We start from the raw sequence: 16,872 nt of genomic DNA, 5'->3' as shown, positions 1-16,872 counted from the left end.
GTGTCTATGGACACCTCTAGTGTTCTAGACATTTGTAGTGCTTAAAAATTGATCCAGTAATGGATGACATCCATTGTCATCCATTTCCCATAGACTTCAATGTAAACAAAATGGTTTCATTTGCTCTGCCTCTTTTTGGCTGCACAAAAATGTTGTGCTGACTATGTTTTTTGATCCGGATAAAGTATAAATTGCAACTGGATTACAGTCAAACAGAATTAATAAATTTCATTTTATTTCCAGTTTTGTCATTCCAAAACGGAGCTTAAAACAGAAATAACTAGTGGGCATGTGAACAGAGCCTTAAAAGAATACGATTCCTCTAAAATGCAAATGTCTCTAAATAGTTTATCGCTTGTTTTCAGGAAGTAAAGGCTAGCACAGTGATGCTCAGTTTAGACCGTATTTAAATCTAAGGAAACTAGATAATATATACATGAGGATATGCAAGTTTTAATGTGAAATATTCTAGATTACTGCTATAATCTGCTAGGTATTACATCCATGCATGGACTATTTTATATAATTTTATATCCTTTTAGACATTACTACAAAATTTAAAAATATTTCTGTGTGTTTTTTTTAAATTTGAAAGATTTGATATCCAGCCTGGAGTTACTCGAGGAGAGATCCGCAGACTTTGGAGCACATTTATCACTAACCAAGACAAAACTCTTGACTTCCTAGAGTTTGTGAGGCATTTCAGATACTCCCCAAAATCGGCATGCTATCCAAATGCAAAGATCTGCCCGCCAAAGAAAGGAGATGGAGATTTTTGGATCCGGTCTAAAAAGCTGAACTGTGACTCTGACATTCTTATAGATAACGTCCGTGCTAAGGTAAAGAGTGGTAAATATCACTATCATTAACAGTAGAGGCTAATTCTAAAACTAAGATACAACATGTGGAAAACCATGGTTAACTGCTATAGCATATGAGGGAACCCAACTCCAGAGTCCAAGAAGTCAGAGCCTAAAGGACAGTCAGTGATCACTGTGGAGGAGATGAGAGACCTATAGATAGCGCAATGTGTAATACAAAGTGGCTATTAGTAAAATAAAATATCTCAATAATAAATATATATATAGCAAAAAAGGAAATAAATATATCTATACTAGGGGTTTCAGCTCCCTGGTCGCCGCTTGGTTACACACCAGCACAGGGTTTTTATATCAAAACAGAATCAAGTTTATTGTCTTTCATAAACTTTACAACAAAACAATCTTTCTTCACCACATATAAATAATAAAACAGCCCTCTCTCTGGGTAAGGCAAAGTCAATCAAATCCTCTCATCAACTTGGCATTACAGGAGCCTCTCGGGCTGCAGCACAGACTATCCCCAACTCTGTCTTTCTCCAGCCTCTGCACACTATAACTACCTGAGCTAGACTAGGTGCATTTTATTAGATAAGTAATCTCTGGACTAGAATATGGGAGCAACCTATCCCACCTAGGTGTAATGCTACTTTCGGACCCCCGCATGGCTTTACTCCCTCCTCCATGCAGGGATGCCCACATATTCACCACCACAGCCGTGCGGCATGTCCCATTAGCTGGGAGGTATTTTGTATAAAGGGCACCCTCCCCAATAGGGAGGTGCCAAAGAAATGAGTGTCATTAGTGTGTTAGTGATGCAACTAGTGAGTTTTTAGGTCCCCTGGTCTTGGTGTGGCCAGTGTTCTGAACCTGAACCCTGGTTCTGGTGTGCCAGTATCCTGAACCCGAAGTCCCTGGTCCTTGTGCGGCAGTCCTGAACCAGAAAGCCCTAGTCCTTGAGCGGCCAGTCCTGAACCTGTAGTTCCTGGTCCTTGTGTGGCCAGTCCTGAACCCTGAAGCTCTGGTAGTACCTGAATCAGTTTCCGAGTGCCTATCCGAGTATTCTATGTATCCGAATTGTCCTATCAGTCTTTGAATCATCCTAGGAGTGGTACCTAGCAGCTACCTGCAGCTCAAGCCTGACTCCACTATCAGGAGCTCCAGTGAACACCAGGTAGCTGCTTAGCTACACCCCTCCTGGGCAAGCCTGGCCCCGTGGCTCTTTTGGACGTTCCTAAATCATGGACCCAAAATCCAGTCAGGTAAAAACCATCTCAGTAACACATACCTACCATCCATACCATCCAGGACCTTACCTCATGCCTTCTTACAATATATACATATATTCTACATTATTCAATTATGGTAAGGCGCATGTCTGTTTACACATGTTTTAGGTGGAATATTTGTGGGATGACCTCCACAGAGAATTTGAAGATCTTGACCCTTATCAAACAGGATTTGTCAGCAAGGAGGAATTCAAAGATCTGTTATCTGAACTTTGCGTACATTTGAATGACTATGAACGTGAAATGTTATCAAAGAAGTTTCAATCTAATGGCGATGACCGGTGAGTTTTCACAAATTTACGTCAATAATCATTTTGCAATTTACCCATAGATGTTGTTCTGGCACCCTCAACTTTGTGCTTTAGAAAAGCGAGTTGACAGACAGCTAAACTCTTTCCTATCGATGCATTGAGGTAGACGCAGGCGGCCCTGCACAACTTTTATTAATAGGATAGTGTAAAACTGTAAGAAAAATGAAAGTACTCAGTACAAGGCATACAACATATCTAAATACATAGCATTATGTATGGTACAGGACATTCACAGTGTAATTGCACAACATGGCGACAGTATAAACATCTGTAATATCAAACGACTACTTTGATCTAAAACATATGGAACAGAGTAGCTATATAATACAACATGGTGAGCTCTAACAAAGGGACAATAACTCACCGACTGTGCTATGTGGAGGTAAACAACCAGATGGGCTGAAAATCAGGGAGAGATAATCAGCATGTCTGTATCCATGAGGCCAAAATGGCTGCTGGTGAAGAAGGGGGCAAGGCTAATTCAGAGACTGATGGGAAACTACGGAAGCCTTGATGGGCCTTAAAGATTAAATTGCACAGTAAGCAATGAAACAGAAAGTAAACTGTAATGAGAACATTGTCAATAGATCGCGCTGTTGGATAAGTTATCACAATACACCACAGTTCAATACAAAGCATAGCAAAACTGATTACGGTATATGCATTTGTATAAAGGCATGACATGTGGCCATAACAAATTGATTGAATGTGCAAATAGTACAATTTATTTACTTCAGGATGAATTGGAATCTTTTATTTATCAGACAGTTGTAGAAAAGTTTATAAAACTCACTTGCAAGAGTAGAGAATGTTGAGGGAGAAATCCCCAAATATATTTTCAATGTAAAGACAGCTTAGATTAATTTAAAAGAATATGACATCTTAAGGGCAGCTTTTTTACTTGTATGCAAATGCTTGGGGGTAATATATTTTGTGTTGTTGGGTTTTATTAATGAAGCATTCCTGTTATTTTTTTATTCCCTAAACCTGTGTAAATGTTAATGTAATTGTAGTGTCAGTGTGTTAATACACTCACTGGTCGCCATCTTCTCTGGTGTCCAGCCCCATTCTGCTCCACTTCTGAGTCACACAGTGGCAGGGCCAGTGCTAGGGGCAGGCAGACTATGTATTATGGGGCCCCCAGTCAGTGGAGCGCCACTAATAGCATAGTTGCTGACACAGTTGAAAGCAATGATGGAGGAGAAAGGGTCAGATGACATTCCCTCTCCCATCACTCCCCCTCTGCCTCTGATGCAGCATGTGCATGACTACGTCACTTCATTGTGCATCACGCTGTGCCGACAGTTGAGCTGCTGAGACATTCTGCAGAAGCCAGAGCAGCAGGGGAATGGGGAGAGGTAAGTATTGTATTTAATTATTTTTTTATAATACTTCAGGACTATGGGGCTGCATTATACTGTGTGTGTGTGTGTGCGCGCACGCGTGTGTGTAGGACTGTAGGGCTGCATTATACTGTGGATGGTGCTGCATCATACCCTATGTGGGGGGCTGCATTATACTCTTAGGTGGCTGCATTATACTCTATGAGATGGCTACATTATACTCTACGTGGGAGGTTGAATTATACTCTATGTGGGGGGGCTGCATTATACTCTATAAAGGGGGCTGCATTATACTATATGAGATGGCTACATTATCCTCTATATGGGCGCTGCATTATGCTCTATGAGGGGGATGCATTATACTCTATGAGGGGCTGCATTATACTCTATGTGAGGGCTGCATTATACTCTACGTGAGGGTTGCATTATACTCTGTGGGGGGTTGCATTATTCTCTATGTGAGGGCTGCATTATACTCTATGTGAGGGTTGCATTATACTCTGGGGGGTTGCATTATACTCTATGTGGTGGGGCTGCATTATACTCTTAGGTGGCTGCATTATATTCTATGAGGGGGCTGCATTATACACTATGAAGGGGGCTGAATTATACTCTATATGATGGCTACATTATACTCTATGAGTGAGGCTGCATTATACTCTATGTGGGTGGCTGCATTATACTCTATGAGGAGGGCTGCATGCATTATACTCTATAAAGGGGACTACATTATACTCCATAAGATGGCTACATGAATCCCATAGTGCATATTGGGCTCTATATGGTTCACGAGGGAGATATGGCTTTATTGTATGAAGAGGTTTGGTTTGACCTTCCCTAACTCGCCAATGATTTCACTCATATTTCAGCCCTTGTTGCCAAATAGTATGGATCATGTGATAGCTCATCCCTGGTCCTCTGCAGGCTAGTCTAGGTTTGCGGATTTGGTAGACGGGGACACGTTGGAGTTTCTCACATTTGTTGCTGTCAAGTCCAAGTTTGCTATTACTAATAAAGAGTTCTACCTGTATCTACAGATTAAACATTTCGCTTTTTCACTTTATGGATCACCTAGGGTCTCCCTACCGACTGATTTTGATAGAATCTGCAGGAGAGGGCCATTGACTAAAGCACTAATAATAGAAATATATAAAATACTAGTTGGCTAGTTGGTTGTAGGTGGTGCAGGCAATTTCAGGAAAATTAAGCTGGTCAAATGTAAATGTATTTAATGAGATGATGAACACAGAGAGGTATGTGTGTCACTGACTTATATCTACTATATAATTGTCTAAGGGGTACTTCCGTCTGTCTGTCTGCAACTTCCGTAACGGAAATCCCGCATCGCTGATTGGTCTCGCCAGCTGCCTGTCATGGCTGCCGCGACCAATCCGCGATGGGCACAGTCCGATTAGTCCCTCCCTACTCCCCTGCAGTCAGTGCCTGGCGCCCGCATACTCCCCTCCACTCACCGCTCACACAGGGTTAATGCCAGCGGTAACGGGCCGCGGGTACCGCACTCCATTTACGCTGCTATTAACCCTGTGCGTCCCCAACTTTTTACTGTTGATGCTGCCTATGCAGCATCAATAGTAAAAAGATGTAATGTTTAAAATAATAAAAAAACAAAAAACCTGCTATGCTCACCTTCCGTAGTCCGACGATGCGCTTGCGGCTGCCGCCAGCTTCTGTTCCCAGAGATGCTTTGTGAAATTACCCAGAAGACTAAGCGGTTTCGCGAGACCGCTAAGTCATCTGGGTAATTTCGCAATGCATCCTGGGAACAGAAGATGGCGGCAGCTGCGCGCATAGGGACAGCTTCGCTGGATCCCGGCGGGTGAGTATATAACTATTTTTTTATTTTAATTATCTTTTTTTAACACTGATATGTGCCCACACTGCTATATTTTACGTGGGCAGTGTTAAATAGCACGTGGGCTGTGTTATATACTATGTGGGCAGTGTTATATACCATGTGGGCTGCGTTATATACCACGTGGGCTGTGTTATATACCGCGTGACTGCTATATACTACGTGGCCAGTGTTATATACTACATGGGCAGTGTTATATACTGCGTGGGCAGTGTTATATACCGCGTGGCTGCTATATACTACATGGCCAGTGTTAGATACTATGTGGGCAGTGTTATATACCGCGTGAGCAGTGTTATATACCGTGTGGGCTGCGTTATATACCACGTGGTTGCTATATACTACGTGGCCAGTGTTAGAACTATGTGGGCTGTGTTATGTACTGCGTGGCCTGTGCTATATATTACGTCGCCACTGTTATATACTGCATGGCCTGTGTTATATACTACATCGCCTGTGTTATATACTACGTCGCCCGTGTTATATACTGCATGGCTGCTATATACTGCGTGGGCTGCGTTATTTACTATTTGAGCTGTGTTATATACTGCGTGGCCACTGTTATATATTGCGTGGCCTGTATTAATGCAAGGGGTATTGTACAATATGTATGTATGTATATAGCAGCCACATAGTATATAGCACAGGCCATGTAGTATTTGTCTGCTATATACTACATGGCTCCTATATACTACGTGGCCTGTGCTATATACTATGTGGCTGCTATATACATACATACATATATATTTTAGAATACTCGATGCTTTAGAATCGGGCCACCATCTAGTATATATATATACGCGTATATCTATATATACTGTATATATTTTCACGAATATTTTAACCCATGGATCCATTATATGTCCATTTGGCAAGCCGGTGAGAAAATCTCGCCATATGGATGTCATACAGATGTCACACAGAGGCTTACATGTGAGAAAACTGCATCCTTGCATTGCACACGGATTACATACGGAACATTTCTGCGATTCTCATCCGTGTAAAACGGACCGATTTTTAATACATGGTGTGTGACTCCAGCCTAAAGGAGATCTCCCAACATTAAACATAATGGTATTTTACTTACTGATCAGAAGGGGTCTGATTGTCAGCACCTTGCAAAAGAACAGGGTCAGCCGCATTTTTTACCCTCCACAGCAGCACTGCCATCTATCTGCAGTGCAGGGAAGTGCAACACAACCCTATGTATGTGAACGGAGCAGCTCCCTGTACCGCAGTGCCACTTTGACAGTAAATATGATGAAGAATTGACCCCATAACTGAGCGTATTTACACCATTGTATAATAATTGGGAATATCCCTTTAAAAAAAAAAAGTAATATCTGCAGATTATTTTACCTTTTTTTCCCCTATGGTTGGATTTTGTTTTTCAATTTTTCCAAAGGAAGTTTCCACCAATCTCTCCCATCGGGAAACAATGTACAGTCTGAGTTATGTCAACGCTGCAGTTTTTTACTTGGAACCAGAGGTGACTCCAGGTCATTAATAAAACACACCTAAGCATATCCCATATATAAGGCCATGAAGCAATATGCCAAATAAATCACCAAAAAAGAATCTCTTCATATACGGCCAGTAAAATAAACATAATCTTTATTAAATCTTATTAAAATACATATACCAGTACAACAAGTACATAACCACAGGCACAGGTAACAGTAGGTGGGACACCCCAGGTAATGACTCCAAAGTTAACAAGAATATATATAATACATATGATAACTTACAAAAGATGTGATGCAACAATAAACACAGGTACCATGTCTGACAACTGTGTGACCATGCAATCTTCAGGCACGGAACAAAAGATAGTAAAAATACAAGTGTATGAGAAGTCAGTACTAAGACATATTTACCAAGGAGCACTCCCGAGGACCCACCACACCCGACGCGCGTTTCGCACGGAAATGCTTCGTCCAGGGGTGGTTGGGTGCTGGCCAGCTATGTTAATATATATTCCCTATGGACCAATAAGATAAGAGCACTAATTAAATGAATAATGGATACCTACTGTGTAAAAGACACACATAACACACATGGGACGCCAAGGTACCGGAAGTGGATCGCCGCAGTAGTATAGGCGCATACAATTAGCTAAACCGCCCACGTATGCAGCCGCCGTGTAACAAAGAATGAGAGCCGCTGACGTCATATCCGGAACACATCCACCAATCATCGGGACGCGACTCCTAGGAACTACACGCCACCGGATACAACGGCACATGACCGGAAACGCCCATATACAGCAGCACCGCAGACCCATAACACATCAGGTGACAGACCGCTGACATCATATCCGGTAAGCGCCCTGCACTAAATAAACGCGACTCCTAAGAACTACAAACTGCCGGATATAAGGGCGCATGACTGAACCAAGCACATAACGCGCGATGATAAAGCCGCAACTACTCAAAAGCCGTAAAAAGCGGCGTAAAAAGTGCGTAAAGTGATTTAAAGTGCGTATGTGCATAGAAAGATGATAAAAAGACCTATAAAAAAGGAAAATATTAAGACACAAACAACAATACCCATATATATACACATGTGATATAGTAATATAAATATAAATATACAGGTGCCTCAATGCATATATTTATTAACAACAAGAATCATATAACATTAATAAATAACATATAGTGCCAAAATTTGCATGGACACACAGCCGCACGACAGAGGGTAAATTCGAAGGAGCCATCAACGAAGAATAACACGTAAGTCCAGTGCTTGACAATCCACTGTAGGTAAACAGATATCGGTACTAAAAAATCCTTAAAGGGAAAAACACAAAAACAGAAAGTTAAAACAATATAAAACCAAGCTAAAAGGCCAGAATCAAAAAGACAGCAATATGAACAGAACAACCAACCAATCCTCTCAAGGGACCATCGACTCAGACAGGTAGAAAAGGGGCAAAGCTGTTGTGGTCATTAAGGCCAGATGGTGAGATGGTATCCAATTTAAAAATCCATCTGGCTTCTTTCTGTGCCAACATCCTTTTCCAGTTGCCACCTCTAAATCCCATAAAGACTCTGTCAATACCCTTTATGCTCAATCCCTTAGGGTCACAACCATGGAAGGCTCTAAAATGCCGTGGAATGGGCTTGAGTTTATGAGGATCATCTTCAGTTTGAGCTTTTTCAATGTCAAGTACATGCTCGCGTACTCGCCTACGAAGCTCCCGTGTGGTCATCACAATATAGATGAGACCACACGGGCAAGTGGCATGATATACAACAGCTTTTGTTGTGCATGTAATCGTGTGCGTAATCCGAAAAGTCCTATCATTCCTAGAATTAGTGAACTCAAGGGCATTGCACATGTTCTTGCAAGCTACACACTTCCCACAGCTGGTACAACCCCATTTGGGGCCCTTAGCTCCAAAAATACGGTTCTGGCCTGGTCCTTTATGATAACTGTGAACCAACTGGTCCCTAAGGTTCTGTGACCGCCTAAAGGTGATAGCGGAATTTTTGGTAATACATTTAACAATAACCCTATCCGTCATAAGTATTGGCCAGTGTTTCGTAATTGCATTTCTGACTTCATCACTCCTAGAATTGAAGTCCAGAATACACCGTGCCTGATCCAGATTCTTGTCCAATTTTTGTTTTTGTAGAAGTGTGTTTCGTCTGCTATAATGCGCCCTCTGGTAGGAGCGGCAAATAGACTTCTTCCCATACCCACGATCCTTAAATCGTTCGCAGAGATCTGAGGCTTGTTTCTCAAATAGTTCATCATTGGAACATATCCTTCTTGCACGTAGGAATTGACCCGTGGGGATATTCCTGATGAGATGCTGTGGATGCTGTGAAGAAGCGTGCAATAGAGCATTAACAGACGTATTCTTTCGAAATAAGTCAGTATGGATGTTACCATCATCATCGACTATAATGGAGATGTCCAAGAAATCTATTTTTCGGGTCTCATATCTGTACGTTAATTTAATGTTCCTGGTATTGGAATTCAAGTCATTGATGAAGGTACATAGCTCTTCCCGTGTCCCTTGCCAAATCATGATGACATCATCAATGTACCTCCACCAAGAGACCACCTTGTGGCTAAGGGCATGTGGGGTGGTCTGAAAAATTTCCCGCTCCCATAATCCCAAAAATAAATTTGCGTAAGAGGGCGCACAAGACGCCCCCATCGCGGTACCTTGTAGTTGCAGAAAAAAAGAATCACGGTATGCAAAAAAATTATGTGTGAGAACAAATCTTAGGGCTTCACAAAGGAAGGAACACAAATCCTGATCTAGTCCACTATTCGTGAGATAGAATGAAGTAGCCTCAAGGCCATCCTGGTGTCGAATCGAGGTGTATAACGATTCAACATCACAGGTGACTAGGCTCATATTTTCTTCCAATTGTAAACCGTCAAATTTCCTCAAGGCATCTGTAGTGTCCTTAAGAAAGGAAGGTAACACCTCAACCAACGGTTTTAAATAATAATCAATCAGTTTGAATACTGGGTCAGATAAACTGTTAACCCCAGACACAATTGGCCTACCTGGAGGTGTGACCGGGTCTTTGTGTATCTTCGGTAGAAGATAAATGCTAGCTACTGTTGGCTCATCATTCCATAGCCCATCTCTCTGTTTAGACGTCAATACACCCTTTTGTACAGCCTCCTGCAACAGATCAAATAGTTCACTCTTAAATTTAGACAGAGGATTGAACGTCAGTTTTCTATAACATGAGGTGTCCCTAAGTTGCCTCATCATTTCCTTTTCATAAGCTTTGACTGACCACACAACCACATTGCCACCCTTATCGGATGGCTTAATGATTACCTCATCAAGATTACTCAATTCCTTTAAGGCACGTCTCTCATCAGGTGTGAGGTTATCCTTTTTTATGGTTTCGGGAATTTCACCCACCTCTTGCATCACCATTTGAACAAATAAATCAATGACAGGAACGGTGTTAATCTGGGGAAAATTTTTCGATTTGGGGAGAAGGTACTTCGGATATTGTCTGGAAGCACCAGACTCATTAGCCAATTCTTCTAGAATCTGGAGTATCTCTTCCTCAGTTTCTGTAGGGGACAAAACATTTTGAGACTGCTGCAAATATAATCTCTTAAAGAATAATTTACGAGCAAATAATTGCAAATCTTTAAGGATAGAAAAACGATCAGGGGCAGAGGATGGAGCAAAAGTAAGACCCTTACTTAACACTGCCACATGGGCCTCAGATAAGACAACATCCGACAGATTAATTACCTTCATGGATTTCCTTTGTGGTTCCTCGACTCCACCATCAGAATTGGTGTTGAGTCTCCTCCTGGTATTATATCCATGAAAGCGGTCATCCTTCCTCCTTTGATTGAAACGCATATGTCCCTGATCCTCAGTGTTAGACGACATCCCAGACGCACTGGTACCAGATGTACTACCAATCTCAGATGCAGCTCCCTTATTCTGTGTCTCCATATGACTCCACCTATACATTTTATTGTCTTTTTTATCCTGAAGATCTCGCTGAAATTTCCTGGTTTTCTTACTGGAGATCTCCTTATCCCAGTCATCACAGAGGCCGTCCATCTCTTTTTTTAAATTGTCAAATTCCTCTTGTGTACACTCCTTTAATAGTTTATTATAAATTTCATCAATCTCCAGTCCCAATTCGTTAATGGACTTGTTGTTAATATCCACAAGAATAGTCATGAAAGTCATGGAACACGTATGACAGGCAGTCTCCTATCGAGTTCTAAGAGATACATCATTAACAGGGAAAGATGGGAATATCTGAACTCTAAGTCCCCTAGGGACTAGATTCCTTGACATGTAACTTTCCAAAGTCGTCTTATTCCACCAGGTACGTGTCCGACGGTTCAATAAGTTCTTAAATGTTTTCTTCAAAGCTGTCTTTTGAACTGGTTCCTGTGCCTGTGAGTTAGCCTCACCAAATACATTCAAAGCATGTACTGTCCCAGAAGCATCTCTGCTCCTAAAGTCCATAGTGAACCAGGATATAGTCACAATCTGTAACCAACAAGATAAACACACCTAAGTATATCCCATATATAAGGCCATGAAGCAATATGCCAAATAAATCACCAAAAAAGAATCTCTTCATATACGGCCAGTAAAATAAACATAATCTTTATTAAATCTTATTAAAATACATATACCAGTACAACAAGTACATAACCACAGGCACAGGTAACAGTAGGTGGGACACCCCAGGTAATGACTCCAAAGTTAACAAGAATATATATAATACATATGATAACTTACAAAAGATGTGATGCAACAATAAACACAGGTACCATGTCTGACAACTGTGTGACCATGCAATCTTCAGGCACGGAACAAAAGATAGTAAAAATACAAGTGTATGAGAAGTCAGTACTAAGACATATTTACCAAGGAGCACTTCTGAGGACCCACCACACCCGACGCGCGTTTCGCACGGAAATGCTTCGTCCAGGGGTGGTTGGGTGCTGGCCAGCTATGTTAATATATATTCCCTATGGACCAATAAGATAAGAGCACTAATTAAACGAATAATGGATACCTACTGTGTAAAAGACACACATAACACACATGGGACGCCAAGGTACCGGAAGTGGATCGCCGCAGTAGTATAGGCGCATACAATTAGCTAAACCGCCCACGTTATAGTAATATAAATATATGCATTGAGGCACCTGTATATTTATATTTATATTACTATATCACATGTGTATATATATGTGTATTGTTGTTTGTGTCTTAATATTTTCCTTTTTTATAGGTCTTTTTATCATCTTTCTATGCACATATGCACTTTAAATCACTTTACGCACTTTTTACGCCGCTTTTTACGGCTTTTGAGTAGTTGCGGCTTTATCATCGCGCGTTATGTGCTTGGTTCGGTCATGCGCCCTTATATCCGGCAGTTTGTAGTTCTTAGGAGTCGCGTTTATTTAGTGCAGGGCGCTTACCGGATATGATGTCAGCGGTCTGTCACCTGATGTGTTATGGGTCTGCGGTGCTGCTGTATATGGGCGTTTCCGGTCATGCGCCGTTGTATCCGGTGGCGTGTAGTTCCTAGGAGTCGCGTCCCGATGATTGGTGGATGCGCGCCGGATATGACGTCAGCGGCTCTCATTCTTTGTTACACGGCGGCTGCATACGTGGGCGGTTTAGCTAATTGTATGCGCCTATACTACTGCGGCGATCCACTTCCGGTACCTTGGCGTCCCATGTGTGTTATGTGTGTCTTTTACACAGTAGGTATCCATTATTCATTTAATTAGTGCTCTTATCTTATTGGTCCATAGGGAATATATATTAACATAGCTGGCCAGCACCCAACCACCCCTGGACGAAGCATTTCCGTGCGAAACGCGCGTTGGGTGTGGTGGGTCCTCAGGAGTGCTCCTTGGTAAATATGTCTTAGTACTGACTTCTCATACACTTGTATTTTTACTATCTTTTGTTCCGTGCCTGAAGATTGCATGGTCACACAGTTGTCAGACATGGTACCTGTGTTTATTGTTGCATCACATCTTTTGTAAGTTATCATATGTATTATATATATTCTTGTTAACTTTGGAGTCATTACCTGGGGTGTCCCACCTACTGTTACCTGTGCCTGTGGTTATGTACTTGTTGTACTGGTATATGTATTTTAATAAGATTTAATAAAGATTATGTTTATTTTACTGGCCGTATATGAAGAGATTCTTTTTTGGTGATTTATTTGGCATATTGCTTCATGGCCTTATATATGGGATATACTTAGGTGTGTTTATCTTGTTGGTTACAGATTGTGACTATATCCTGGTTCACTATGGACTTTAGGAGCAGAGATGCTTCTGGGACAGTACATGCTTTGAATGTATTTGGTGAGGCTAACTCACAGGCACAGGAACCAGTTCAAAAGACAGCTTTGAAGAAAACATTTAAGAACTTATTGAACCGTCGGACACGTACCTGGTTGAAATAAGACGACTTTGGAAAGTTACATGTCAAGGAATCTAGTCCCTAGGGGACTTAGAGTTCAGATATTCCCATCTTTCCCTGTTAATGATGTATCTCTTAGAACTCGATGGGAGACTGCCTGTCATACGTGTTCCATGACTTTCATGACTATTCTTGTGGATATTAACAACAAGTCCATTAACGAATTGGGACTGGAGATTGATGAAATTTATAATAAACTATTAAAGGAGTGTACACAAGAGGAATTTGACAATTTAAAAAAAGAGATGGACGGCCTCTGTGATGACTGGGATAAGGAGATCTCCAGTAAGAAAACCAGGAAATTTCAGCGAGATCTTCAGGATAAAAAAGACAATAAAATGTATAGGTGGAGTCATATGGAGACACAGAATAAGGGAGCTGCATCTGAGATTGGTAGTACATCTGGTACCAGTGCGTCTGGGATGTCGTCTAACACTGAGGATCAGGGACATATGCGTTTCAATCAAAGGAGGAAGGATGACCGCTTTCATGGATATAATACCAGGAGGAGACTCAACACCAATTCTGATGGTGGAGTCGAGGAACCACAAAGGAAATCCATGAAGGTAATTAATCTGTCGGATGTTGTCTTATCTGAGGCCCATGTGGCAGTGTTAAGTAAGGGTCTTACTTTTGCTCCATCCTCTGCCCCTGATCGTTTTTCTATCCTTAAAGATTTGCAATTATTTGCTCGTAAATTATTCTTTAAGAGATTATATTTGCAGCAGTCTCAAAATGTTTTGTCCCCTACAGAAACTGAGGAAGAGATACTCCAGATTCTAGAAGAATTGGCTAATGAGTCTGGTGCTTCCAGACAATATCCGAAGTACCTTCTCCCCAAATCGAAAAATTTTCCCCAGATTAACACCGTTCCTGTCATTGATTTATTTGTTCAGATGGTGATGCAAGAGGTGGGTGAAATTCCCGAAACCATAAAAAAGGATAACCTCACACCTGATGAGAGACGTGCCTTAAAGGAATTGAGTAATCTTGATGAGGTAATCATTAAGCCATCCGATAAGGGTGGCAATGTGGTTGTGTGGTCAGTCAAAGCTTATGAAAAGGAAATGATGAGGCAACTTAGGGACACCTCATGTTATAGAAAACTGACGTTCAATCCTCTGTCAAAATTTAAGAGTGAACTATTTGATCTGTTGCAGGAGGCTGTACAAAAGGGTGTATTGACGTCTAAACAGAGAGATGGGCTATGGAATGATGAGCCAACAGTAGCTAGCATTTATCTTCTACCGAAGATACACAAAGACCCGGTCACACCTCCAGGTAGGCCAATTGTGTCTGGGGTTAACAGTTTATCTGACCCAGTATCCAAACTGATTGATTATTATTTAAAACCGTTGGTTGAGGTGTTACCTTCCTTTCTTAAGGACACTACAGATGCCTTGAGGAAATTTGACGGTTTACAATTGGAAGAAAATATGAGCCTAGTCACCTGTGATGTTGAATCGTTATACACCTCGATTCGACACCAGGATGGCCTTGAGGCTACTTCATTCTATCTCACGAATAGTGGACTAGATCAGGATTTGTGTTCCTTCCTTTGTGAAGCCCTAAGATTTGTTCTCACACATAATTTTTTTGCATACCGTGATTCTTTTTTTCTGCAACTACAAGGTACCGCGATGGGGGGCGTCTTGTGCGCCCTCTTACGCAAATTTATTTTTGGGATTATGGGAGCGGGAAATTTTTCAGACCACCCCACATGCCCTTAGCCACAAGGTGGTCTCTTGGTGGAGGTACATTGATGATGTCATCATGATTTGGCAAGGGACACGGGAAGAGCTATGTACCTTCATCAATGACTTGAATTCCAATACCAGGAACATTAAATTAACGTACAGATATGAGACCCGAAAAATAGATTTCTTGGACATCTCCATTATAGTCGATGATGATGGTAACATCCATACTGACTTATTTCGAAAGAATACGTCTGTTAATGCTCTATTGCACGCTTCTTCACAGCATCCACAGCATCTCATCAGGAATATCCCCACGGGTCAATTCCTACGTGCAAGAAGGATATGTTCCAATGATGAACTATTTGAGAAACAAGCCTCAGATCTCTGCGAACGATTTAAGGATCGTGGGTATGGGAAGAAGTCTATTTGCCGCTCCTACCAGAGGGCGCATTATAGCAGACGAAACACACTTCTACAAAAACAAAAATTGGACAAGAATCTGGATCAGGTACGGTGTATTCTGGACTTCAATTCTAGGAGTGATGAAGTCAGAAATGCAATTACGAAACACTGGCCAATACTTATGACGGATAGGGTTATTGCTAAATGTATTACCAAAAATCCCGCTATCACCTTTAGGCGGTCACAGAACCTTAGGGACCAGTTGGTTCACAGTTATCATAAAGGACCAGGCCAGAACCGTATTTTTGGAGCTAAGGGCCCCAAATGGGGTTGTACCAGCTGTGGGAATTGTGTAGCTTGCAAGAACGTGTGCAATGCCCTTGAGTTCACTAATTCTAGGAATGATAGGACTTTTCGGATTACGCACACGATTACATGCACAACAAAAGCTGTTGTATATCATGCCACTTGCCCGTGTGGTCTCATCTATATTGGGATGACCACACAGGAGCTTCGTAGGCGAGTACGCGAGCATGTACTTGACATTGAAAAAGCTCAAACTGAAGATGATCCTCATAAACTCAAGCCCATTCCACGGCATTTTAGAGCGTTCCATGGTTGTGACCCTAAGGGATTGAGCATAAAGGGTATTGACAGAGTCTTTATGGGATTTAGAGGTGGCAACTGGAAAAGGATGTTGGCACAGAAAGAAGCCAGATGGATTTTTAAATTGGATACCATCTCACCATCTGGCCTTAATGACCACAACAGCTTTGCCCCTTTTCTACCTGTCTGAGTCGGTGGTCCCTTGATAAGATTGGTTGGTTGTTCTGTTCATATTGCTGTCTTTTTGATTCTGGCCTTTTAGCTTGGTTTTATATTGTTTTAACTTTCTGTTTTTGTGTTTTTCCCTTTAAGGATTTTTTAGTACCGATATCTGTTTACCTACAGTGGATTGTCAAGCACTGGACTTACGTGTTATTCTTCGTTGATGGCTCCTTCGAATTTACCCTCTGTCGTGCGGCTGTGTGTCCATGCAATTTTTGGCACTATATGTTATTTATTAATGTTATATGATTCTTGTTGTTAATAAATATATGCACTGAGGCACCTGTATATTTATATTACTATATCACATGTGTATATACAGGTCCTTCTCAAAAA

The 16,872-nt window shown here is 41.5% G+C and overlaps 1 protein-coding gene across 1 annotated transcript in view; it reads left to right on the top strand.

Moving 5' to 3' along the window:
- Positions 1-16,872, top strand: part of LOC138656944 (EF-hand calcium-binding domain-containing protein 6-like) — a 303,716-nt gene that overhangs the window by 237,696 nt on the left and 49,148 nt on the right. Inside the window, exons 16-17 of the mRNA XM_069744319.1 lie at positions 596-839; positions 2,216-2,388. Coding sequence (XP_069600420.1) covers positions 596-839; positions 2,216-2,388 — 417 coding nt within the window. The remainder of the gene's footprint in view (positions 1-595; positions 840-2,215; positions 2,389-16,872) is intronic.

The sequence above is a fragment of the Ranitomeya imitator genome, chromosome 1 (assembly GCF_032444005.1).
Source record: "Ranitomeya imitator isolate aRanImi1 chromosome 1, aRanImi1.pri, whole genome shotgun sequence".
In the NCBI taxonomy this organism is placed as follows: domain Eukaryota; kingdom Metazoa; phylum Chordata; class Amphibia; order Anura; family Dendrobatidae; genus Ranitomeya; species Ranitomeya imitator.
This window is presented reverse-complemented; position numbering and strand designations above follow the sequence as displayed.